Source organism: Balaenoptera physalus (genome assembly GCF_965194825.1).
Source record: "Balaenoptera physalus genome assembly, chromosome: 14".
NCBI lineage: Eukaryota > Metazoa > Chordata > Mammalia > Artiodactyla > Balaenopteridae > Balaenoptera > Balaenoptera physalus.
This window is the reverse complement of record NC_138893.1, coordinates 30,755,272-30,780,341: the sequence shown is the minus strand read 5'-3', so window position 1 is coordinate 30,780,341 and position 25,070 is coordinate 30,755,272. Positions and strand designations below refer to the sequence as shown.

Below are 25,070 nucleotides of genomic sequence, written 5' to 3'. Positions count from 1 at the left end.
TGAAGTCCCCTCACGGTGCTTGTGTCTTGGTCTTGGCATCTCAAAATCACCCACTGCACAGTGTGTTGATTAAGAGCTTGTGCTCTGAAGTCCTATCTGGGTGTGAATCCCAGTTCTGCAACTTTCATACTGCATTAATTCAGGCAATTTGCCTAAATGCTCTTCTGTGCCTCAGTGACCCCATCTGTTCAAGTGACAGGGTGCTGACTGCTTTCAACAGGGCCTGGCACTTAGTTAGTAGCATGGGCTCCAAAAGAATTGAACACTCAGTAAATGCTAGTTATCAGTACACCTAAAACAATGAATATTTGGTAAATCATGGAAATATGGGTGTTTTAGGAATTATTTCACACTGTACAAAATTCCAGGGAATTGCAATACTATTCCGGTTAATTGGTGTCACATTTTCTATAACCTCAAATATCCAGAATAGAGTTATAAAATCTGAAAAAAGAGGAGGCCCACTGTCTAAAGTTCTTAACAGGAGTCCATGTTGCCCCCCTCCAAGGGATATTTGGCAACGTTTGCAGTCATTTTTGGCTGTCACAACTGGGGGAGGTGTGTGCAACTGGCAACTAACAGATGGAAGCCAGGGGTGCTGCTACACATTCTACAATGCACAGGACAGCAACACCTGTGTCACAAAGAGCTGCCCGTCCCAAAACGTCAATCATGCAGAGCTTAAGAACGCCAGCTTATGGGCCAAGCAGACAAGAAAGAGCTGCCACACAGCCCAGGATGTTTATCCCTACAGGATCATGAAAGCTTGGAGCAGCTGTCCTCATGTCATTCGGCCAAAGTCTACTGACTGGTATCTGGCATTCAATTTACAGTTCCTGTTTTTGCCAGTCTGGATATTTTGCTTCTGCTGCCAATCTCAGTTCTTCTTGAGCACCCCAGACAGTCAATTAAACGTAATAAGGTTTCAGGAGATTGAAGAGCCCTTCCTGAAGTTGACTCTTTGGGAAATGACAGCCACCTCTGCAAAATCAATTATAAATTTATAAAGCAAGCATCTGGGAGAATTCAATGAAAGAGGAGGTACCAGCCCCAGAGATGTCACCAAATTACACCAGAGTGCCAAAAATGATACCAGTAAAATGTCTGCTACTGTAGGATGTGCTCCACAAAAATGAGGCAGAACACCAAAAAGAGGAAGATATCAGATACAGAAATCAAGGGCTCCGACATAGGAGGGACTTCTCAGAATGATGGTGAAGAAGTCCCGAGATACTAGTGATATAAAAGACCCAGAAAGCAACCTATTCAGAATACAGCAGGTCAAAGGGCTCCCGAAAGAATGTCTACAGAAACATAAAAAAGCAAAAGTCAGACTAAACATCATTGAACAGATCTGACCTTATAGAAAGTTATATTGAAGGGTATTTTACAGACCCAGACTATTGCAGGGTGTGGGGAGATGTTTTTAAAAACATGAGCAGTTCCAGGAAAACAAAAGGTTGTCAAGAAATTATATAAAAGAAATTATTTCTTGGCTCAAAACTACAATAATTCTTGGCTCAATACTACAATAATTCTTGGCTCAATAGTAAGCAATATTTATAGTCATAACAATGAAAACCTCAAATGTAAATTTATCCAAAATCTGAGATACGATTTTATTGGAAAGATTAAAGAGGGGTAAAGGAGTGATTTTAAAAATGAGCTGAAATTCTCATCTTCCATAATAAGAATTCAAAAGATAAAGTCCCAAATTTATATAAACCAATACATATCAATATGCGCATATTATTTAGAAATTAAGATTTAAATGCCCAAAGAAACAATTTAAAAGAGTTGGAAGAAATGAAGGAAACAATAGCAAAAATCAATGAAACTAAAAGCTGGTTCTTTGAGAACATAAACGAAATTGATAAACCATTAGCCAGACTCATCAAGAGAAAAAGGGAGAAGACTCAAGTCAATAGAATTAGAAATGAAAAAGGAGAAGTAACAACTGACACTGAAGAAATACAAAAGATCATGAGAGATTACTACAAGCAACTCTATGCCAATAAAATGGACAACCTGGAAGAAATGGACAGATTCTTAGAAACGCACAACCTGCCGAGACTGAACCAGGAAGAAATAGAAAATATGAACAGACCAATCACAAGCACTGAAGTTGAAACTGTGATTAAAAACCTTCCAACAAACAAAAGCCCAGGACCAGATGGCTTCACAGGTGAATTCTATCAAACATTTAGAGAAGAGCTAACACTTATCCTTCTCAAACTCTTCCAAAACATTGCAGAGGGAGGAACACTCCCAAACTCATTCTACGAGGCCACCATCACCCTGATACCAAAACCAGACAAAGATATCACAAAGAAAGAAAACTACAGGCCAATATCACTGATGAACATAGATGCAAAAATCCTCAACAAAATACTAGCAAACAGAATCCAACAGCACATTAACAGGATCATACACCATGATCAAGTGGAGTTTATCCCAGGAATGCAAGGATTCTTCAATATACGCAAATCAATCAACGTGATACACCATATTAACAAATTGAAGGAGAAAAACCATATGATCATATCAATAGATGCAGAGAAAGCTTTTGACAAAATTCAACACCTATTTATGATAAAAGCCCTGCAGAAAGTAGGCATAGAGGGAACTTTCCTCAACATAATAAAGGCCATATATGACAAACCCACAGCCAACATTGTCCTCAATGGTGAAAAACTGAAACCATTTCCACTAAGATCAGGAACAAGACAAGGTTGCCCACTCTCACCACTATTATTCAACATAGTTTTGGAAGTGTTAGCCACAGCAATCAGAGAAGACAAAGAAATAAAAGGAATCCAAATCGGAAAAGAAGAAGTGAAGCTGTCACTGTTTGCAGATGACATGATACTATACATAGAGAGTCCTAAAGATGCTACCAGAAAACTACTAGAGCTAATCAATGAATTTGGTAAAGTAGCAGGATACAAAATTAATGCACAGAAATCTCTTGCATTTCTATACACTAATGACGAAGAATCTGAAAGTGAAATTAAGAAATCACTCCCGTTTACCATTGCAACAAAAAGAATAAAATACCTAGGAATAAACCTACCTAAGGAGACAAAAGACCTGTATGCAGAAAATTATAAGACACTGATGAAAGAACTTAAAGATGATACAAATAGATGGAGAGATATACCATGTTCTTGGATTGGAAGAATCAACATTGTGAAAATGACTCTACTACCCAAAGCAATCTACAGATTCAATGCAATCTCTATCAAACTACCACTGGCATTTTTCACAGAACTAGAACAAAAAATCTCACAATTTGTATGGAAACACAAAAGACCCCGAATAGCCAAAGCAATCTTGAGAACGAAAAAGGGAGCTGGGGGAATCAGGCTCCCTGACTTCAGACTACATTACAAAGCTACAGTAATCAAGACAGTTTGGTACTGGCACAAAAACAGAAATATAGATCAATGGAACAGGATAGAAAGCCCAGAGATAAACCCACGCACATATGGTCACCTTATCTTTGATAAAGGAGGCAAGCATATACAGTGGAGAAAAGACAGCCTCTTCAATAAGTGGTGCTGGGAAAACTGGACAGCTACATGTAAAAGTATGAAATTAGAACACTCCCTGACACCATGCACAAAAATAAACTCAAAATGGATTAAAGACCTAAGTGTAAGGCCAGACACTGTCAAACTCTTCGAGGAAAACATAGGTAGAACACTCTATGACATACATCACAGCAAGATTCTTTTTGACCCAGCTCCTAGAGAAATGGAAATAAGAACACAAATAAACAAATGGGACCTAATGAAACTTAAAAGCTTTTGCACAGCAAAGGAAACCATAAACAAGACCAAAAGACAACCATCAGAATGGGAGAAAATATTTGCAAATGAAGCAACTGACAAAGGATTAATCTCCAAGATTTACAAGCAGCTCATGCAGCTCAATAACAAAAAAACGAACAACCCAATCCAAAAATGGGCAGAAGACCTAAATAGACATTTCTCCAAAGAAGATATACAGATTGCCAACAGACACATGAAAGAATGCTCAACATCATTAATCATTAGAGAAATGCAAATCAAAACTACAATGAGATATCATCTCATACTGGTCAGAATGGCCATCATCAAAAAATCTAGAAACAATAAATGCTGGAGAGGGTGTGGAGGAAAGGGAACCCTCTTGCACTGTTGGTGGGAATGTAAATTGATACAGCCACTATGGAGAACAGTATGGAGGTTCCTTAAGACACTAAAAATAGAACTACCATACGACCCAGCAATCCCACTACTGGGCATATACCCTGAGAAAACCATAGTTCAAAAAGAGTCATGTACCAAAATGTTCATTGCAGGTCTATTTACAATAGCCAGGACATGGAAGCAACCTAAGTGTCCATCATCAGATGAATGGATAAAGAAGATGTGGAACATATATACAATGGAATATTACTCAGCCATAAAAAGAAATGAAATGGAGGTATTTGTAATGAGGTGGATGGAGTTAGAGTCTGTCATACAGAGTGAAGTAAGTCAGAAAGAGAAAAACAAATACAGTATGCTAACACATATATATGGAATCTAAGGGAAAAAAAAAAAAGGCCATGAAGAACCTAGTGGCAAGACGGGAATAAAGACACAGACCTACTAGAGAATGGACTTGAGGATATGGGGAGGGGGAGGGGTGAGATGTGACAGGGTGAGAGAGTGTCATGGACATATATACACTACCAAATGTAAAATAGATAGCTAGTGGGAAGCAGCCGCATACCACAGGGAGATCAGCTCGGTGCTTTGTGACCACCTAGAGGGGTGGGATGGGGAGGGTGGGAGGGAGGGAGATGCAAGAGGGAAGAGATATGGGAACATATGTATATGTATAACTGATTCACTTTGTTATAAAGCAGAAACTAACACACCATTGTAAAGCAATTATACTTCAATAAAGATGTTCAAAAAAAAAAAAAAAAAAGAGTTGGAAGTAGTTGCCCCATTCACAGCATTCAGGGGCAGTCAGGGGGTGGGGTAATGTGGAATGCCTCAACAGGGACCACTGTTTTGTTTTTGTTTTTGTCTTTTACAACTTTGTTAGGAATAACTGACAGATACAATTGTATATATTTAAAGTGTACAACATGATGATTTGATATGCATATACATTATGGAATGATTACCAAGATCAAGATAATTAATGCAGCCATCACCTCTAGTGTTAACTCACTTTTTTGTGTGTGCGGTGAGAATGCTGAAGATTTAACTCTCAATAACTTTCAAATATTATACAATACTGTATTAGTAACTATAATCACCATGCTATATGTTAGATCCTTTGATTCTTCTTATAACTGAAAATTTATACCCTTTGACCTACATCTCCCCATTTCCCCTCCCGCTCAGCCCGTGGCAACCACCATTCTATTGTTTGTTATAATCCTCTAATGCTTTGATTTAACTACTTGCTCAAAAAACTGATTAAAATAAATTTTAATTTTAAAGAGGAAAGGAAAGGAGATGCACAGATATAAATCGTAACTGATATACAACCTACTTTTAAAATTATTCTTGACTAGGCACTCTGATCTGAAGTGCCAATGAAACTAGACGAAGCACAAAGAAAAGAAAAAAAAAAAGCAAGCTGCAAACCCTCTGAAAAAAATGCCTGTGCACCTCTAGCTTGTGCGGAGGTTGGTGTCTTCAGTGGAATCTCCTATTGCAGGGGGACCTTCAAGATGGCAGAGAAGTAAAACGTAGAGATCACCTTCCTCCCCACAAATACATCAAAAATACATCTACATGTGAACAACTCCTACAGAACACCTACTGAATGCTGGCAGAAGGCCTCAGACTTACCAAAAGGCAAGAAAATCCCCACGTACCTGCTGTGTGGCTGACAGGGTCTTGGTGCTCCGGCCTGGTGTCAAGCCTGAGCCTCCGAGGTGGGAGAGCTGAGTTCAGGACATTGAACCACCAGAGGCCTCCCGGCCCCACATAATATCAATCGGTGAGAGCTCTCCCAGAGATCTCCATCTCAATGCTAAGACCCAGCTCCACCCAACGGCCAGCAAGCTCCAGTGCTGGATGTCCCATGCCAAACAACTAGCAAGACAGGAACACAACCCCACCCATAAGCAGAGAGGCTGCCTAAAATCACACTAAGTTCACAGACACCCCAAAACACACCACCGGACACGGCCCTGCCCACCAGAAAGACAAGATCCAGACCCACCCACGAGAACACAGGCACCAGTCCCCTCCAACAGGAAAACTACACAAGCCACTGAACCAACCTCACCCACTGGGGGCAGACACCAAAAACAAAAGGAACTATGAACCGGCAGCCTGCGAAAAGGAGACCCCAAACAAAGTTAAACAAAATGAGAAGACAGAGAAATATGCAGCAGATGAAGGAGCAAGGTAAAAACCCACCAGACCAAACAAATGAAGAGGAAACAGACAGTCTCCCTGAAAGAATTCAGAGTAATGACAGTATTTCCAAAATCTTGGAAATAGAATGCAGAAAATACAAAAAACGTTTAACAAGGATCCTAGAAGACCTAAAGAGCAAACAAACAATGATGAACAACAAAATAAATGAAATTAAAAATACTCTAGAAGGAATCAATAGCAGAATAACTGAGGCAGAAGAACGGATAAGTGACCTGGAAGATAAAATAGTGGAAATAACTACCACAGAGCAGAATAAAGAAAAAAGAATGAAAACAATTGAGGACAGTCACAGAGACCTCTGGGACAACACTAAATGCACCATTTTAGGGGTCCCAGAAAAAGGAGAGAAAAAGAAAGGGTCTGAGAAAATATTTGAAGAGATTATAGTTGAACACTTCCCTAACATGGGAAAGGAAATAATCAAGTCGAGGAAGTGCAGAGAGTCCCATACAGGATAAATCCAAGGAGAAACACGCCAAGACACATATTAATCAAACTACCAAAAATTAAATACAAAGGAAAAATATTAAAAGCAGTGAGGGAAAAGCAACAAATAACATACAAGGGAATCCCCATAAGGTTAACAGCTGATCTTTCATTAGAAACTCTGCAAGCCAGAAGGGAGTGGCAGGACATATTTAAAGTGATGAAAGGGAAAAACCTATAACCAAGATTACTCTACCCAGCAAGGATCTCATTCAGATTCGACGGAGAAATTAAAACCTTTACAGACAAGCAAAAGCTAAGACAATTCAGCACCACCAAACCAGCTTTACAACAAATGCTAAAGGAACTCCTCTAGGCAGGAAATACGAGAGAAGAAAAGACCTACAAAAACAAACCCAAAACAATTAAGAAAATGGTCATAGGAACATACATATCGATAATTACCTTAAATGTTAATGGATTAATGCTCCAACCAAAAGACATAGACTGGCTGAATGGATACAAAAACAAGACCCAAATGTATGCTGTCTACAAGAGACCCACTTCAGACCTAGGGACACATACAGACTGAACGTGAGGGGACGGAAAAAGATAGTCCATGCAAATGGAAACAAAAAGAAATCTGGAGTAGCAATTGTCATACTAGACAAAATAGACTTTAAAATAAAGACTATTACAAGAGACAAAGAAGGACACTACATAATGATCAAGGGATCAATCCAAGAAGAAGATATAACAATTGTAAATATTTATGCACCCAACATAGGAGCACCTCAATACATAAGGCAAATGCTAACAGCCATAAAAGGGGAAATCGACAGTAACACAATCATAGTAGGGGACTTTAACACCCCACTGTCACCAATGGACAGATCAACCAAAATGAAAATAAATAAGGAAACACAAGCTTTAAATGACACATTAGACAACATGGATTTAAATGATATTTATAGGACATTCCATCCAAAAAACAGAATACATTTTCTTCTCAAGTGCTCATGGAACATTCTCCAGGACAGACCCTATCTTGGGTCACAAATCAAGCCTTGGTAAATTTAAGAAAATTGAAATCGTATCAAGTATCTTTTCCAACCACAACACTATGAGACTACTTATCAATTACAGGGAAAGAAATGTAGAAAATACAAACACATGGAGGCTAAACAATATGCTACTAAATAACCAAGAGATCACTGAAGAAATGAAAAAGGTAATCAAAAAATACCTAAAAACAAATGACAATGAAAAAGTAATGACCCAAAACCTATGGGATGCAGCAAAAGCAGTTCTAAGAGGGCCGTTTATAGCAATACAATCCTACCTCAAGAAACAAGAAAAATCCCCAATAAACAACCTAACCTTACACCTAAAGCAATTAGAGAAAGAAGAACAACAACAACAAAAAAAACCAAAGTTAGCAGAAGGAAGGAAATCATAAAGATCAGATGAGAAATAAATAAAAAAGAATTGAAGGAAACAATAGTAAAGATCAATAAAACTAAAATCTGGTTCTTTGAGAACATAAACGAAATTGATAAACCATTAGCCAGATTCATCAAGAAAAAAAGGGAGAAGACTCAAATCAACAGAATTAGAAATGAAAAAGGAGAAGTAACAACTGACACTGAAGAAATACACAGGATCATGAGAGATTACTACAAGCAACTATATGCCAATAAAATGGACAACCTGAAAGAAATGGACAAATTATTAGAAAAGCACAACCTTCCAAGACTGGACCAGGAAGAAACAGAAAATATAAGCAGACCAATCACAAGCACTGAAGTTGAAACTGTGATTAAAAATCTTCCAACAAACAAAAGCCCAGGACCAGATGGCTTCACAGGCAAATTTTATCACACATTTAGAGAAGAGCTAACACCTGTTCTTCACAAACTCTTCCAAAATATAGCAGAGGGAGGAACACTCCCAAACTCATCTATGAGGCCACCATCATCCTGATACCAAAACCAGACAAAGATGTCACAAAAAAAAAGAAAACTACAGGTCAATATCACTGATGAATATAAATGCAAAAATCCTCAACAGAATACTAGCAAACAAAATCCAACAGCATATTAAAAGGATCATACACAATGATCAAGTGGAGTTTATCTCAGGAATGCAAGGATCCTTCAATATATACAAATCAATCAATGTGATACACTATATTAACAAACTGAAGGAGAAAAACCATATGATCATATCAATAGATGGAGAAAAAGGTTTCGACAAAATTCAACACCCATTTATGTTAAAAACTCTCCAGAAAGCAGGCATGGAGGGAACCTTCCTCAACATAATAAAGGCCATATATGACAAACCCACAGCCAACATTGTTCTCAATGGTGAAAAACTGAAACCATTTCCTCTAAGATCAGGAACAAGACAAGGTTGTCCACTCTCACCACTATTATTCAACATAGTTTTGGAAGTTTCAGCCACAACAATCAGAGAAGAAAAAGAAATAAAAGGAATCCAAATTGGAAAAGAAGTAAAACTGTCACTGTTTGCAGATGACATGATATACATAGAGAATCCTAAAGAGTCTTCCAGAAAACTACTAGAGCTAATCAATGAATTTGGTAAAGCAGCAGGATACAAAATTAATACACAGAAACCTCTTGCATTCTTTTTTTTTTTTTTTTGCATTCTTATACACTAATGATGAAAAATCTGAAAGAGAAATTAAGGAAACACTCCCATTTACCATTGCAACAAAATGAATAAAATACCTAGGAATAAACCTACCTAAGGAGACAAAAGACCTGTATGCAGAAAACTATAAGACACTGATGAAAGAAATTAAAGATGATACAAACAGATGGAGAGATATACCATGTTCCTGGAATGGAAGAATTAACATTGTGAAAATGACTATACTACCCAAAGCAATCTACAGATTCAATGCAATCCCTATCAAACTACCAATGGCATTCTTCACAGAACTAGAATAAAAAATTGCACAATTTGTATGGAAACACAAAAGACCCCGAATAGTGAAAGCAATCTTGAGAAAGAAAAATGGAGCTGGAGGAATCAGGCTCCCTGACTTCAGACTATACTACAAAGCTACAGTAATCAAGACAGTATGGTACTGGCACAAAAACAAAAATACATATCAATGGAACAGGATAGAAAGCCCAGAGATAAACCCACTCACATATGGTCACCTTATCTATGACAAAGGAGGCAAGGATATACAATGGAGAAAAGACAGTCTCTTCAGTAAGTGGTGCTGGGAAAACTGGACAGCTACATGTAAAAGAATGAAATTAGAACACTCCCTAAAATCATACACAAAAATAAACTCAAAATGGATTCGAGACCTAAATGTAAGACCGGACACTATAAAACTCTTAGAGGAAAGCATAGGAAGAACACTCTTTGACATAAATCACAGTAAGATCCTTTTTGACCCACCTCCTAGAGAAATGGAAATAAAAACAAAAATAAACAAATGGGACCTAATGAAACTTAAAAGCTTTTGCACAGCAAAGGAAACCATAAACAAGACGAAAAGACAACCCTCAGAATGGGAGAAAATATTTGCAAGCAAAGCAACTGACAAAAGATTAATCTCCAAAATATACAAGCAGCTCAATATCAGAAAAACAAACAACCCAATCCAAAAATGGGCAGAAGACCTAAATAGACATTTCTCCAAAGAAAATATACAGATTACAACACACACATGAAAGGATGCTCAACATCACTAATCATTAGAGAAATGTAAATCAAAACTACAATGAGGTATCACCTCACACCAGTCAGAATGGCCATCATCAAAAAAATCAAAAAAATCTACAAACAATAAATGCTGGAAAGGGTGTGGAGAAAAGGGAAACCTCTTGCACTGTTGGTGGGAATGTAAATTGATACAGCCACTATGGAGAGCAGTATGGAGGTTCCTTAAAAAACTAAAAATAGAACTACTATACGACCCAGCAATCCCACTACTGGGCATATACCCTGAGAAAACCATAATTCAAAGAGTCATGTACCACAATGTTCATTGCAGCTCTATTTACAATAGCCAGGACATAGAAGCAACCTAAGTGTCCATCGACAGATGAATGGATAAAGGAGATGTGGCACATATATACAATGGAATATTACTCAGCCATAAAAAGAAACGAAATTGAGTTATCAGTAGTGAGGTGGATGGACCTAGAGTCTGTCATACAGAGTGAAGTAAATCAGAAAGAGAAAAACAAATACCATATGCTAACACATACATATGGAATCTTAAAAAAAAAAAAAAAAGGTTCTGATGAACCTAGGGGCAGGACAGGAATAAAGACGCAGATGTAGAGAATGGACATGAGGACATGCAGAGGGGGAAGGATAATCTGGGACAAAGTAAAAGAGTAGCATTGACATATATACACTACCAAATGTAAAACAGATAGCTAGTGGGAAGCAGCTGCATAGCACAGGGGGATCAGCTCCGTGCTTTGTGACCACCTAGAGGGGTGGGATAGGGAGGGTGGGAGGGAGACGCAAGAGGGAAGGGATATGGGGATATATGTATATGTATAGCTGATTCACTTTGTTATACAGCAGAAACTAACACACTATTGTAAAGCAATTATATTCCAATAAAGATGTTTAAAAATAAATAAATAAAATAAAATTATTCTTTAATTTTCCAGGTGTCTATAGAGCATCTACTATGTTCTAGGCGTTATGCGAAATGCTTTGCTTTATGGCATATATAGAAGACTGCAAATCTCAAAGTCACTCTGCTGCTGTGAAATCATTGATCTCCATTGTACATATTTCATGATCATGGGCTGCCTCTATACAAAAACATCTGGAAGCAAATTAAAAAGTTATATCCAAGTGAATGTAACTATTTAGTGATTCCTGGATAACTGACACACCTGCCTGCCACTTTGCAAACATAGCCCAGTTCTATTTGGACAGAAACAGAAAAAAGTAATAGTTATTTTTAAATACTTTTGAGAAAAAAATATTAGAAGCAGAGGCTGAAACGTCATAGTTACCAACGAGTAACCTCCTTTGGAGGCAGTGGTTAGCTAAAAATTTTAGATGTGACATCTGATAATTATAGGTAAGTAACTAATCTCCCATACAAGGCTATAACGTGGTCTGAATACCTACCTTCAGCAAACCTCTGTGATAAACCCATAAAACTGCATGGGTGCAAATCAGCTGATCCTTCTGCAAATTAGCAGAGCTCCCTGCTGGTTCAGACCTTAGTCACCAGTAAAGTTGGTTAAAAAGAAACACTCATTGTTTTTGAAGCCATTTTGTAAACCCAAAAACAATTTTTAAAAATTTTCTTCCACTGGCTAAGGAAACCAATAAACATCTAGAGTATGAAGTTAAAAACATTTAAAAATAAAATCTATTAGGGAATTCCCTGGCGGTCCAGTGGTTAGGACTCTGTGCTTTCACTGCTGATGGCCTGGGTTCCCTGGATTGGTTTTCCTGTTTTCTCATTTTATATAAATGAAACTTTCTGTAGCTACTCTTTTGTGCCTGGCTTCTTCCACTCAATGTGATATCTGTGAGATTGATCCATATTACTGCAGGTAGCAGTAACTTACTCCTTTTCACTGTTGTATAGTATTCCACTGTGTGCATATACAAATGACTTATTCATTGTAGTCGTGATGGACATGTGGATTATTACCATTTGGGGGTATCATGAATAATAATGCTATGAACCTACCTGTACATGTGTTTTGTACACATATGAATGCATTTCTTTTAGGCATAAGAGTGAATTTGTTAGATTAACAGGTATGAGAATGTTGAGCTTCAGCAGATACTGCCAAAGAGATTCCCAAAGTGGCTGTGCTACTTCACAATCCCAGCACTGTATAAAAGTATCTATTGCTCCACATCTTTGCCCACACTTGATATTGTCCTTTTTTTTTTTTTTGAATTTTTGAATTTTATTTTATTTATTTTTTTATACAGCAGGTTCTTATTAGTCATCAATTTTATACACATCAGTGTATACATGTCAATCCCAATCACCCAATTCATCACACCACCATCCCCACCCCCCCACAGCTTTTCCCCCTTGGTGTCCATATGTTTTTTCTCTACATCTGTGTCTCAACTTCTGCCCTGCAAACCGGTTCGTCTGTACCATTTTTCTAGGTTCCACATACATGCGTTAATATACGATATTTGTTTTTCTTCTTCTGACTTACTTCACTCTGTATGACAGTCTCTAGATCCATCCACGTCTCTACAAATGACCCAATTTCGTCCTTTTTATGGCTGAATAATATTCCATTGTATACGTGTACCACATCTTCTTTACCCATTCGTCTGTCAATGTGCATTTAGGTTGCTTCCATGACCTGGCTATTGTAAATAGTGCTGCAATGAAAAACGGGGTGCATGCGTCTTTTTCAATTATGGTTTTCTCTGGGTATATGCCCAGTAGTGGGATTACTGGATCATATGGTAATTCTATTTTTAGTTTTTTAAGGAACCTCCATACTGTTCTCCATAGTGGCTGTATCAATTTACATTCCCACCAACAGTGCAAGAGGGTTCCCTTTTCTCCACACCCTCTCCAGCATTTGTTGTTTGTAGATTTTCTGATGATGTCCATTCTAACTGGTGTGAGGAGATACCTCACTGTAGTTTTGATTTACATTTCTCTAATAATTAGTGACGTTGAGCAGCTTTTCATGTGCTTCTTGGCCATCTGTATGTCTTCTTTGGAGAAATGTCTATTTAGGTCTTCTGCCCATTTTTGGATTGGGTTGTTTGTTTCTTTAATATTGAGCTGCATGAGCTCTTTATATATTTTGGAGATTAACCCTTTGTCCGTTGATTCGTTTGCAAATATTTTCTCCCATTCTGAGGGTTGTCTTTTCGTCTTGTTTATGGTTTCCTTTGCTGTGCAAAAGCTTTAAAGTTTCATTAGGTCCCATTTGTTTATTTTTGTTTTTATTTCCATTACTCTAAGAGGTGGATCAAAAAAGATCTTGCTGTGATTTATGTCAAAGAGTGTTCTTCCTATGCTTTCCTCTAAGAGTTTTATAGTGTCCGGTCTTACATTTAGGTCTCGAATCCATTTTGAGTTTATTTTTGTGTATGGCGTTAGGGAGTGCTCTAACTTCATTCTTTTACATGTAGCTGTCCAGTTTTCCCAGCACCACTTACTGAAGAGACTGTCTTTTCTCCATTGTATATCCTTGCCTCCTTTGTCATAGATTAGTTGACCATAGGTGTGTAGGTTTATCTCTGGGCTGTCTTGTTGCATTGATCTATGTTTCTGTTTTTGTGCCAGTACCATATTGTCTTGATTACTGTAGCTTTGTAGTATAGTCTGAAGTCAGGGAGTCTGATTCCTCCCACTCCGTTTATTCTCCTCAAGACTGCTTTGGCTATTTGGGGTCTTTTGTGTCTCCATACAGATGTTAAGATATTTTGTTCTAGTTCCATAAAAAATGCCATTGGTAATTTGATAGGGATTGCATTGAATCTGTAAATTGCTTTGGGTAGTATAGTCATTTTCACAATATTGATTCTTCCAATCCAAGAACATGGTATATCTCTCCATCTGTTTGTATCATTTCTAATTTCTTTCATCAGTGTCTTATAGTTTTCTGCATACAGGTCTTTTGTCTCCTTAGGTAGGTTTATTCCTAGGTATTTTATTCTTTTTGTTGCAGTGGTAAATGGGAGCGTTTCCTTAATTTCTCTTTCATATTTTTCATCATTAGTGTATAGGAATGCAAGAGATTTTTGTGCATTAATTTTGTATCCTGCAACTTTACCAAATTCATTAATTAGCTCTAGTAGTTTTCTGGTGGCATTTTTTGGATTCTCTATGTATAGTATCATGTCATCTGCAAACAGTGACAGTTTGACTCTTGTAACATTCTTTATTTTAAAGTCTATTTTATCTGATATGAGTATTGCTACTCCAGCTTTCTTTTGATTTCCATTTGCATGGAATATCTTTTTCCATCCCCTCACTTTCAGTCTCTATGTGTCCCTAGGTCTGAAGTGGGTCTCTTGTAGACAGCATATATATGAGTCTTGTTTGTGTATCCATTCAGCAAGCCTGTGTCTTTTGGTTGGAGCATTTAATCCATTCACGTTTAAGGTAATTATCGATATGTATGTTCCTATGACCATTTTCTCAATTGTTTTGGGTTTGTTTTTGTAGGTCCTTTTCTTCTCTTGTGTTTCCCACTTAGAGAAGTTCCTTTAGCATTTGTTGCAGAGCTGGTTTGGTGGTGCTGAATTCTCTTAGCTTTTGCTTGTCTGTAAAGCTTTTGATTTCTCCATCAAATCTGAATGAGATCCTTGCTGGGTAGAGTAATCTTGGTTGTATGTTCTTCCCTTTCATCACTTTAAGTATATCATGCCACTCTCTTCTGGCTTGTAGAGTTTCTGCTGAGAAATCAGCTGTTAACCTTATGGGAATTCCCTTGTATGTTATTTGTCGTTTTTCCCTTGCTGCTTTCAATAATTTTTCTTTGTCTTTAATTTTTGCCGATTTGATTACTCTGTGTCTCGGCGTGTTTCTCCTTGGATTTATCCTGTATGGGATTCGCTGCACTTCCTGGACTTGGGTGGCTATTTCCTTTCCCATGTTAGGGAAGTTTTCAACTATAATCTCTTCAAATATTTTCTCTGGTCCTTTCTCTCTCTCTTCTCCCTCTAGGACCCCTGTAATGCGAATGTTGTTGCATTTAATGTTGTCCCAGAGGTTTCTTAGGCTGTCTTCATTTCTTTTCATTCTTTTTTCTTTATTCTGTTCCGTGGCAGTGAATTCCACCATTCTGTCTTCCAGGTCACTCATCCGTTCTTCTGCCTCAGTTATTCTGCTATTGATTCCTTCTAGTGTAGTTTTCATTTCTGTTATTGTATTGCTCATCTCTGTTTGTTCTTTAATTCTTCTAGGTCTTTGTTAAACATTTCTTGCATCTTCACGATCTTTGCCTCCATTCTTTTTCCGAGGTCCTGGATCATCTTCACTATCATTATTCTGAATTCTTTTCCTGGAAGGTTGCCTATCTCCACTTCATTTAGTTGTTTTTCTGGGGTTTTATCTTGTTCCTTCATCTGGTACATAGCCCTCTGCCTTTTCATCCTGTCTATCTTTCTGTGAATGTGTTTTTTGTTCCACAGGCGGCAGGATTGTAGTTCTTCTTGCTTCTGCTCTGATATTGTCCTTTTTTTAAAAGCCATTCTAGTGTCTGTGTATCACACCTCGTTGTGATTTTAATCTGTATTTACTTGATGACTAATGATAAAGAGCACTTTTTCTTATGTTTATTGGCCATGATATTGCTCCATAACCACAGCAGGGCTCCAGCCACACTGGCTTTGCTTTAGTTCCTCAAATATATCATATTCTCTCCACCACAGGGCCTTTGCACACACTGTTCCGTTCAACCTGGAATTCTCTCCTATCCCCTCTGACAACTCTTCATCTGATAAACTCAACTTCTAATCCTGCTTCAAATCTTGTAGCCCATTCCCAGGAAAGCCTTCCAGATTTCTAGATTGAGGCAGGTTTGTTGGGCATAGAGAACCATGGTGTTATGGGTTGGATTATGTCCTCCAAAAAGATATGTTCAAGCCCTAATCCCTGGAACCTCAGAATGTGAATTTATTTGGGAATAAGGTTGTTGCAGATGCAATTAGTTAGGCAATGATAAGGGCCCTAAACCCAATGACTGGTGTCCTTATAAGAAGGGGAAATCTGGATACAGAGACAGACATACAGAGAGGAAAGATGTTGTAGGAGCACACAGGGAGACCGCCCATGACCACAGAGGCAGAGACTAGAGTGATGCCACTACAAGCCAAGGAACATCCTGGGCCACATGGGGACCGGAAGCTGGAAGAGGCAAGGAAGGATCCTTTCCTTGCAGCCTCAGAGGGAGCGCAGACCTACAAGCACTTTGATTTCAGACTTCCAGCCTCTGAATTGTGAGAGAATAAATTCCTGTTGCTTTAAGCTGCCCAGTTTGTGACACTTTGCTATGGAGGCCCCAGGAAACTAATGCACCTGGCCCTCTCCTTCTGCGTATGCATTACAGGTTGTAATTGGGCATTCACCTGTGAGATTTTTTTTTTTAAATAATTTCATTTCCCCATTACATTATCCAAGGCCAAAAAACCATCGGAGGAGGCATCCTTGACTCCTCTTTTTCTCACACCCTCTTCCAAACTTCATCCACTTCATCAGAAAAGCCTACTTTCAAAATATCCGACATCCAACCACTTCTCACCACTTCCACACTCCCGTCTTGGCCTAAGCCAGCACCACCTCTTGTCCAGGATGCTGAGGTCACCCCCTGCCACACCAGCCTTCCTCTGCTCCTTGGTAACAGGTAATGCCCGGCCTGCTGTCGGCACAGGACACTCAGGCCACTCCCACTGCCCAAATGTTCCTCCCACAGCTACTTGAGCCCCCGCGGATCCCTAAGCCAACTTGGCACAGATATTACCTCCCAAAAGCCCAGACCTTGATAACCTTTAACTATAACCTGCCCCTTCCCCAGAGCCGGCCCTCCTGACCCCACTGTCAGCTACAGGTTTGTTTTTCTTCTCTCCGTCACACTTATCACCTTCTAACATTCTATAAAAATTTTATTACTTTTCTTGCTTTTCTGTGCCTCCCTCCCACTAGACTGTAAGCTCTCAGATGGCAAGGATCTCTGTCTGTTTTGGTCACTGAGGCATCCCAAGCACCTAGGACAGGGCCCAGTACACAGGAGGTTCTCCATAAACATTTGCTAAAAGATCAGGGACTGTTTCTAGTTTTGCTCATCATTGCCTCCCCAGGACTTGTGAATTTTAGTGCCTGCCTAGCACCAATAAGGCCCCCAGGAGGTGGGGTTTTTAACGAAATGAATGAATACAAGAATCTGTTCTGATCTTTCTTTCCCTCCTCCCTTCCTGTCTTTCATACTCTCTCCACACAAGTCTTCTCTGCTTGTGCAGTGTGTGCTGTGTCCACTGGAGCCCTAGCTCAGAATGACCTGCACCCCTGACTCTTAACTGTACACGTCCAGGAGACAGTCTGGCTGGCCTGCGTGTGGCTGGGCAGACAGCCCAGAGGGCCCATCCCCACGAGGCACCATTTGAGAAGGCGCAGTTGGGATGTGCCAACTGAATGGACACGAGGTCCCATAGGGGTGACTGCTGACACCCCTCAGAATTCTCTGGGTCCTGCCAGGATGTGGGCCTGGAAGGTACTAGGGGATGCAGAAGCCAGCGGTCAAGGAGATGAGTCAGAAGGTGGGGTGCCGGGGGAAACCACAAGCTAGTGAACACACTGAACCTTCTCGTGGGCACCTGAGATGCACAGAAAGGAGCACGGAAAACCCTACAGCTGGAAAAGTTCAATCTGAGCCTCAGCTCTGCACTTACTGGCTGCCGGGTTAGGGCAGGTCAGTCAGCCTCTGACTTCAATTCCTTTTCTCTAAACCAGAGTTTCCCTCTGAGTATGTTGAAATGAAATATTAATGAAATTTAGTAAAATAGTAAAGAAAAACCCACATGGCAAGTGGAACGGAGTCCACTTCTGCACCAGGGAGTCAGTGCTTCCAGAATGGCCTGGGATCCGAAGGCCAGGCGTCTCCGTTACTCGGGGCTCCCTTGTCCTCGTTGCCCTGCTCTGTTCACCACACTCGCGTTCATGACACTTCCGAGAATGAGACCAGCACATCCACCTCATTATGGCAAATTTTCACTTTGAACTTTCCAAAAGTCATGATTTAAAATACTCAGTCCTGCTATTCCCATAAAAATCCTAATACCCCAAATTCCAACATCTTGGCATCCAAACACTGTGTCCCAGACTGTTTCCTGAAGCCAGATGCAGAATGAAATCCCTTTATCGGAACAAGCACGACATTCCTTGGTTTGGAAACTATCCCCACTGTGATGATTTCTGCCTCTGAAGCACCCAGCACATAAACAGCCCCCAGTGAGGGCTTGCCGAGTCACAGCAAGGGTTTGTGCAGCCAGAAAGAAATGGGAGGCTGACAGGCAGAGAACTGGGATGGTGTGAAGGAACAGACAGGCTTTGGGGTCAGAAGACCTCGGGTGCAGATGGTTCCAGCAACAGGCAGGAGTGGGGGAGTGAGGGGTGACGCCTCAGAAAACCGTGCTGCCCTGGGTGGTCCCCATACACTTCCCGCCCGGATAAACGTGGGGCACAAGGCGTCTCAGGGCCAAAGAGGACAAGGGGACAGATGTGTGGGATGTACCCACGCTTGTGAACTTCAACACCAGGATAAAACTTGGTTCAATGATCTATAACCGACTCCCTGTGGGTATATCTGAAGCCAAGGGTGTTGGCCATCTTCATGGCTTACACCTCATTTCAGGTAAAAAGATGATCAGGTCATTGGCAGTGGATTCTAATATCAGCATCCAGGTGCTCTGTAGAATTTATTGAATGGAATGACTTACAAGAGGAGCTCTGTTTCGTTCCAGTGGTGCTGAGAAATGGTTCAGACAGATGCTATTATTATAACCAGACATTTCCTCATCAAAGAGGGCTAACCCACGTGAGACAAGTCGTGGGCCACAGAGAGTCAAATAATGGTGACCAGGCATTGCAAAGACATCTGCGGGTGTTAATGCCCCATGTTTTTTCTTGCAACCTCAAAACACCAGCTCTTTCTTTAAAACTCTGATCAGAATATCAACTCTCTTACATTCCCGACGATAGGCAGGAATCACGGTGACATCCTGAGGTCCGGCCAGGCTCTCAGTGTTTCATTTCTTCTGATCACATGTCAGGCTTATACTTACCATAACTTTAGAGTCTTAAGAATGAAATCGAAACCCAGCCCTTTGAAATGGCAAGTGCTCCTATAAGCTGCTCAAGCTTTGCAGCTAAGAGAGCATCCAACATCACAATGGTGGTGGGATAAATCACTCAGAGAGTAGCGCTGTCTCTGACTCCACCTTGCTGAGTTTATGAGCCACGGAAAATCTCTCAGGGTCCTTAGAGGATTCTGCTGGGACAGGAGATGAGCTGCCGGTAAATGACCCACCTGAATACAGGAGTACCTCCTAAAACCAATCAAAGGCAAACGTTCCAAGTGTGATTTTAGAGGTCATTACTGAAACTTTCTCTCTGAGACCTGGAATGTTCATTTCCAAGCTGCCTGTGACTGGTCCCAGAGCAGAAGAAGCCAATGATAGTTTCTAAATGCGATCACAGCCTCACAAGTGAGTTAGCATAAAAGGATCCTGGGCACACTGGCAGAATAATCCTAGATGAGAGGCCAAACCTTTGCTACCCTGCTGAACTGGATCTCTCCCTTGAATTCCTGAAGATCTCTCTTGTGCCAGTGTACCGAAGAAACGTAAACCAGGGCTTCTCCTCCAAGCTGATATTATTAAATTGACACAAGCAAAACTCCACTTGCAAAAAAGAGAAGTTATAAGTTGAGTCATAAGATGCTTTTAGTCTTTCAAAGTCTTATGCTTAAAATGAGGACAAAAGAATGCTATAGACTGAATACTTGTGTCCCCTCAGTATTCATAGGTTGAAACCTAATCTCCAAGGTGATGGTGTTAGGATGTGGGGCCTTTGGAGGTGATTAGGTTACGAGGGTGGAGCCCTCTTGAATGAGATTAATGCTCTTATAAAAGAGACCCCGCAGAGCTCCCTCACCCCTTCTACCACGTGAGGACAAAGGAGAAGATAGTCATCTATGAACCAGGAAGCAGGCCCTCACCAGACTCCGAATCGGCCAGCACCTTGATCTTGGACTTTCCAGCCACCAGAACTGCGAGAAATAAATCTGTGTTGCTCATAAGCCACCCAGTCTATGGCGTTCTTTTATAGCAGCCCCCAATGGACTAACACCGAGACAGGTGTTTCTGCTATAACGTGGCAAATGCAATTCAGTAAATGCTCATCGTCTGCAAAATCTTGCACTTATAAAATCCACGTTCACAGGAAAAATAAGGTTCAAAATCTATGCAGCTCTATAATCAGAAGAACACAACAACAAAAATCAATCAATTCCAAAAAACATCACTACTGGTAAGGAGACACGTTAAATTGATTTAAAACAATTGTTTTAATACAGCTATAAAGATAGAATTTGACCTTAAAAAAACCACAATTAAGGCAGTATGGTGGAAGGGGGTGTAAGGAAGAATGGAAGCTGCTGGGTTGTGAGCAAATGGGCAAAGGACCTGAGCGGTAAGCATCCTAGGACAGGGCACATGGCCACCCTGAGCCAGAGCACTGCAGAGTGACGTGCCCCATGGACAGGACTGAGTTCTTCGGAGGCTTCTGCCCGCAGCTGTGTTGCTGGTCCCCCGGGGTCAGGGCTGCTGCCTGGTCCCACAGAACACTGATGTACTGGCAAAAATGGCACGTGAACCAACACTACTTCTGTGTCACAATGATATCATCCCATCCTTGCCAATCACATACGAGCAAATCTGCAATAACAAAACACCAAGACGGCCAACCTGCCCGCACCAACCCCATCCACTTCGAGGAGACTTCAAGGCAGCCACGGTGCCCTTGGCGTTGCAGCAGCTCCCCAGGAACATCTAGGAGGCACATACATATGTGCAGACACAGTGCTGAAACAGTGTGGGAATCTCAGAAAAACAAGATTCACACGACCTGGGGAGGGTGACCCATGAGTAAATCAATGTGAGATAAACGTCAGAAAAGAGACTTGCGCGTGGTTTAATAATCATCCGGAGATGCCTAGAACACTTTAGCTGTTGCTTGGGACAGTTTTATGGGGTCGTTTGGAGCAACAGCTCCAGGTTTAAAGCAGCTTGGAGTCACATCCTGCCTCTCCTGGGAAATCTTAACAAAGTTACTCTACCAATCCATGCAGCTGTTTTCTATAAGACAGAAGTAATAATAATAATAGTCCTTGTCTCACACCAAGGAATAAACGAAATAATGCAGGTAAAGCACTCAGCACAGCACCAGTAACTATCAGAGCTGCTTCCAGCTCTCCTTCTGCTGGAGACTGAGGCATCTGGAGGAAAGGGAATAAACAGGAGCTCTTCTTCTTGGCTCTGTAAGGGCCGTACAGTTCCAGTACATAAAGGGCACTTTGCAGTGGTCAGGTGAGTGAATGGATTTTAATGGGCACGAACGTGGCATTTGAGAATTGCTGAGGATGACTCTCTTTCTCCCTCCTTTTGATCCTCACGCTCCGAGAAGTTAGCAAAGGTGAGCATCTTGCCTAAAGCCTCTCAGCTCGTTAGCAGGAGGACCAGGGAGTAGGCCAAGCCTGAGTTCTGGGTGGACCACAATCACGCCTGCAGAGCCTGACCAGCAAAGGGCTGGACTGACCTCGCTCACATCCTGCGCTAAATGCATTTAAATACGGTTTCTAATTCCAATACCTTGCTGTTTCTCACACATAAAATTCCATTAGCTTGACAAGCCTACCAAATACTCAGATGTGAGACAAGATGTAGTTATGTTTAAACTGCATGTGTGGGAAGATGCATTTTGGGGCACCTGTGGCAGTGGAATCACGCTTCACGTGGCACCGATTCTGGAAAGTGGGACCCACTAAAGGGTGTCCTTAAAGCTACCCAACGCTTTAAGCAGAGGAGTGAGAAAATTCCAGTAAATGTTTTAAAATTATAAATCATCTAATTTCACTGCTCAAGGAATCCTGTGAGTGCCTGGGACTCCCATGTTTCTGATGAGGCAACTAAGGCTCGGAGACGTGAGATAATTGTTGCAAAAGTCCCAAAATCTAGATGTGTCAAGGTCAAGGTCTGAACTCAGCCTGCCTGACTGGACTGCATGCGGCGTGTCCACTCTGCCCATGGGATTCCCAACTGGAAGCACATGACACCCATCTTCTGCCCCTGCCCCACATATTTAGGACTAACTGGGCCTCTCCATTTCTGACCGGAAGTGTGGATAAATGTGAACACTTCCTCTTTCATAAAGGATAACTTCATTTCTAGAGAAAGAATCCAAGGCATCAGATGACAGCTCCACTAAGTAATGCAGGAAGCAGGCCTGCAGGCATTTGGATGTAGCCCTGCTCAGGTCTGACTTTATTTACTTGGAGGATTGCAGCCCACGATAGATGCTAGAGGCACTCGGATTATTAGCAGGTACTCCTGTCTGCACTTTGAGAGTGCATCCTCTGGTAAAACAGTGTCCAGCTGTACACATCCAAATGTTTCTTAACAGCTGTTATTAAAAAAGAAGAAGAACAAATATTTTTAAACCAACTTTAGATTTCATGAAAGTTCGTTCTGAAAACGTTCTACCTGAATGCTTCCGAACTGCAAAGTGGTTACGGTTGAGTGGTTTGAAAGTCTATCTGATGCGGTCAAGAGGAGGCTTCGAAGAGATGCTTGGAGTCGGAGCTCTGCTCAGATGTCCCCCCGCTGAGCCCAGGGGCTCCCTGGGAAGGGGTCTCATCCACTCTTGTCCAGTTCTCAGCACAGCGGCCGCCCGTAGCACGTTTACAGTGACAGCTGGGGGAATGAGTTGTCAGCTGTGCCGCTTGGAAGCTGTGAGCCTTGACTGCAGCCTTGACGACTCCACATCGTGAGCATGAAAGGACTACCTTCCTCCCCGGACGCTGGCTGAGACGGCGCATGTGCCAAAGGGCTTGGAAACCACACAGTTATGGATCAGTTGGGGAAAGAAACTAAAATCTTAGGGAACCACACTCTTGGAGAACCACATAGGATGGCATGGGATCAAACGCCAACTTGAGAAGGGGTGGGTCAGCTGGAGCCAGAGCAGGAGGGAAAAGGCACCCGAGATGGGTTGGCAGAAAAACACCCCCCTCCCAACAAAGATGTCACGTGCTAATCCTAGAACCCGTGAGTACTCGAAGTTATGTGACAAAGGGGAATGAAGGTTGCAGCTGCAGTTAAGGTTGCTTGGGATGGGGAGATGGTCCCGGACTATCCAGGTGGGCTCAATGTACTCATAAGAGTCCTTAAAAGTGGAAGAGGGAGGCAGAAGAGAGAACCAGGGAGATGGCAGCCTGAGAAGGTCTCAACGTTCCATCGCTGGCTTAGAAGAACAAGGAATGTGGGCGCCTCTAGAAGCTGGAACAGGGTAAGAAACGATTCTCCCTGAGAACCTCCAGAAAGAACACAGCCCTGCCGACACCTCGACTGGAGCCCAGCGAGCCATCTATCCTCCGGAACTGTAAGAGAATAAACCTGTGCTGTATAAGTGGCTACATTTACGAGAAGTTGTGAGAGCAGCACGAGGACGTGATGTCACGGCTGAACCAGGGTTTACGCTGCTTGGGCAAAGTGGAGGGAGGGGACGTTGCAGGCCGGGGACCTGCTTGGGAAAAGGCCTGCAGCCAGGAAGCGCGCGGTGCACGGAGGGAGCCTGGAAGAGCCCACTTTCCAGGAGCAGGACCTTGACAGCACCAAGGGCCAAGGTTACGGAGGCCTTTGAGCCTCAGGGAGGGAGGCCAGACACGATGAGCACCGCTAAGGGTCTGACCCGGCGGAACACAGCGGAAGGAGCCACGGAACGGCCTGGAAGAAGCACGTGTGGCAGAGGTGAGAAGCATCAGCAGGGAGGCGAGAGAGGACAAAGGCCACAGCCCGCCCACGGCCGCAGCGGTCCAGCCTTCTCTCCTGCCCTTTCCTCACAGATCAGTCACATGCAGGTGACCTGATCTGGGCCCAGGAAGCAGAAGCATCCTTTTTCCTAACTAGTCTCTGGAGAAGACACGTATCCCGAGTCTCAGGGCTCATTCTCTAAAACGCGGATTCTGCAGCAAGGCCCTCCCCATCGTGAGCATTAGAGCTAATTCGTGTTAAATGCCAGGCACGGAGCCTGCCCCGAGCTCAATGGACCATCGCTGTGTCTGTGGCCAGAGCAACCGGCCCCGCAGTCAGAATCCTTCCCACGGCGCCGGCGCCTGTACCTGGATGTTGAGTCTCCCCCGATGCGCCCCCAGGCCGTAGCGCTTCGAAGTGGACGCGTGGAGCTGGAAGTCTGTGATTTTTAAGGTTTCCAGACCAAGAGGCGGGCAACCTGGAAAGGACAATGCTTATTAAAAACAAGGACAGATGTTGACAGAAACGAACTTCTGCTTTTCTACATCTGGCCACGTGCTTCTCTGTCTTTCCCCTGCACTCCCGCTCGGCGTTGCAGCCCCACTCGCTGGTATGCGCAGCGTTTCCGGACCAACACTGTCGATTCAACTGTTGACA

The 25,070-nt window shown here is 41.8% G+C and overlaps 1 protein-coding gene across 2 annotated transcripts in view; it reads right to left on the bottom strand.

Annotated features, from left to right (window-relative positions):
• Positions 1-25,070, bottom strand: part of CPXM2 (carboxypeptidase X, M14 family member 2) — a 132,745-nt gene that overhangs the window by 75,662 nt on the left and 32,013 nt on the right. For both annotated transcript variants that reach the window (XM_082424326.1, XM_082424325.1), the window contains exon 3: positions 24,782-24,891. In XM_082424326.1, the coding sequence (XP_082280452.1) occupies positions 24,782-24,891 (110 nt within the window). The remainder of the gene's footprint in view (positions 1-24,781; positions 24,892-25,070) is intronic.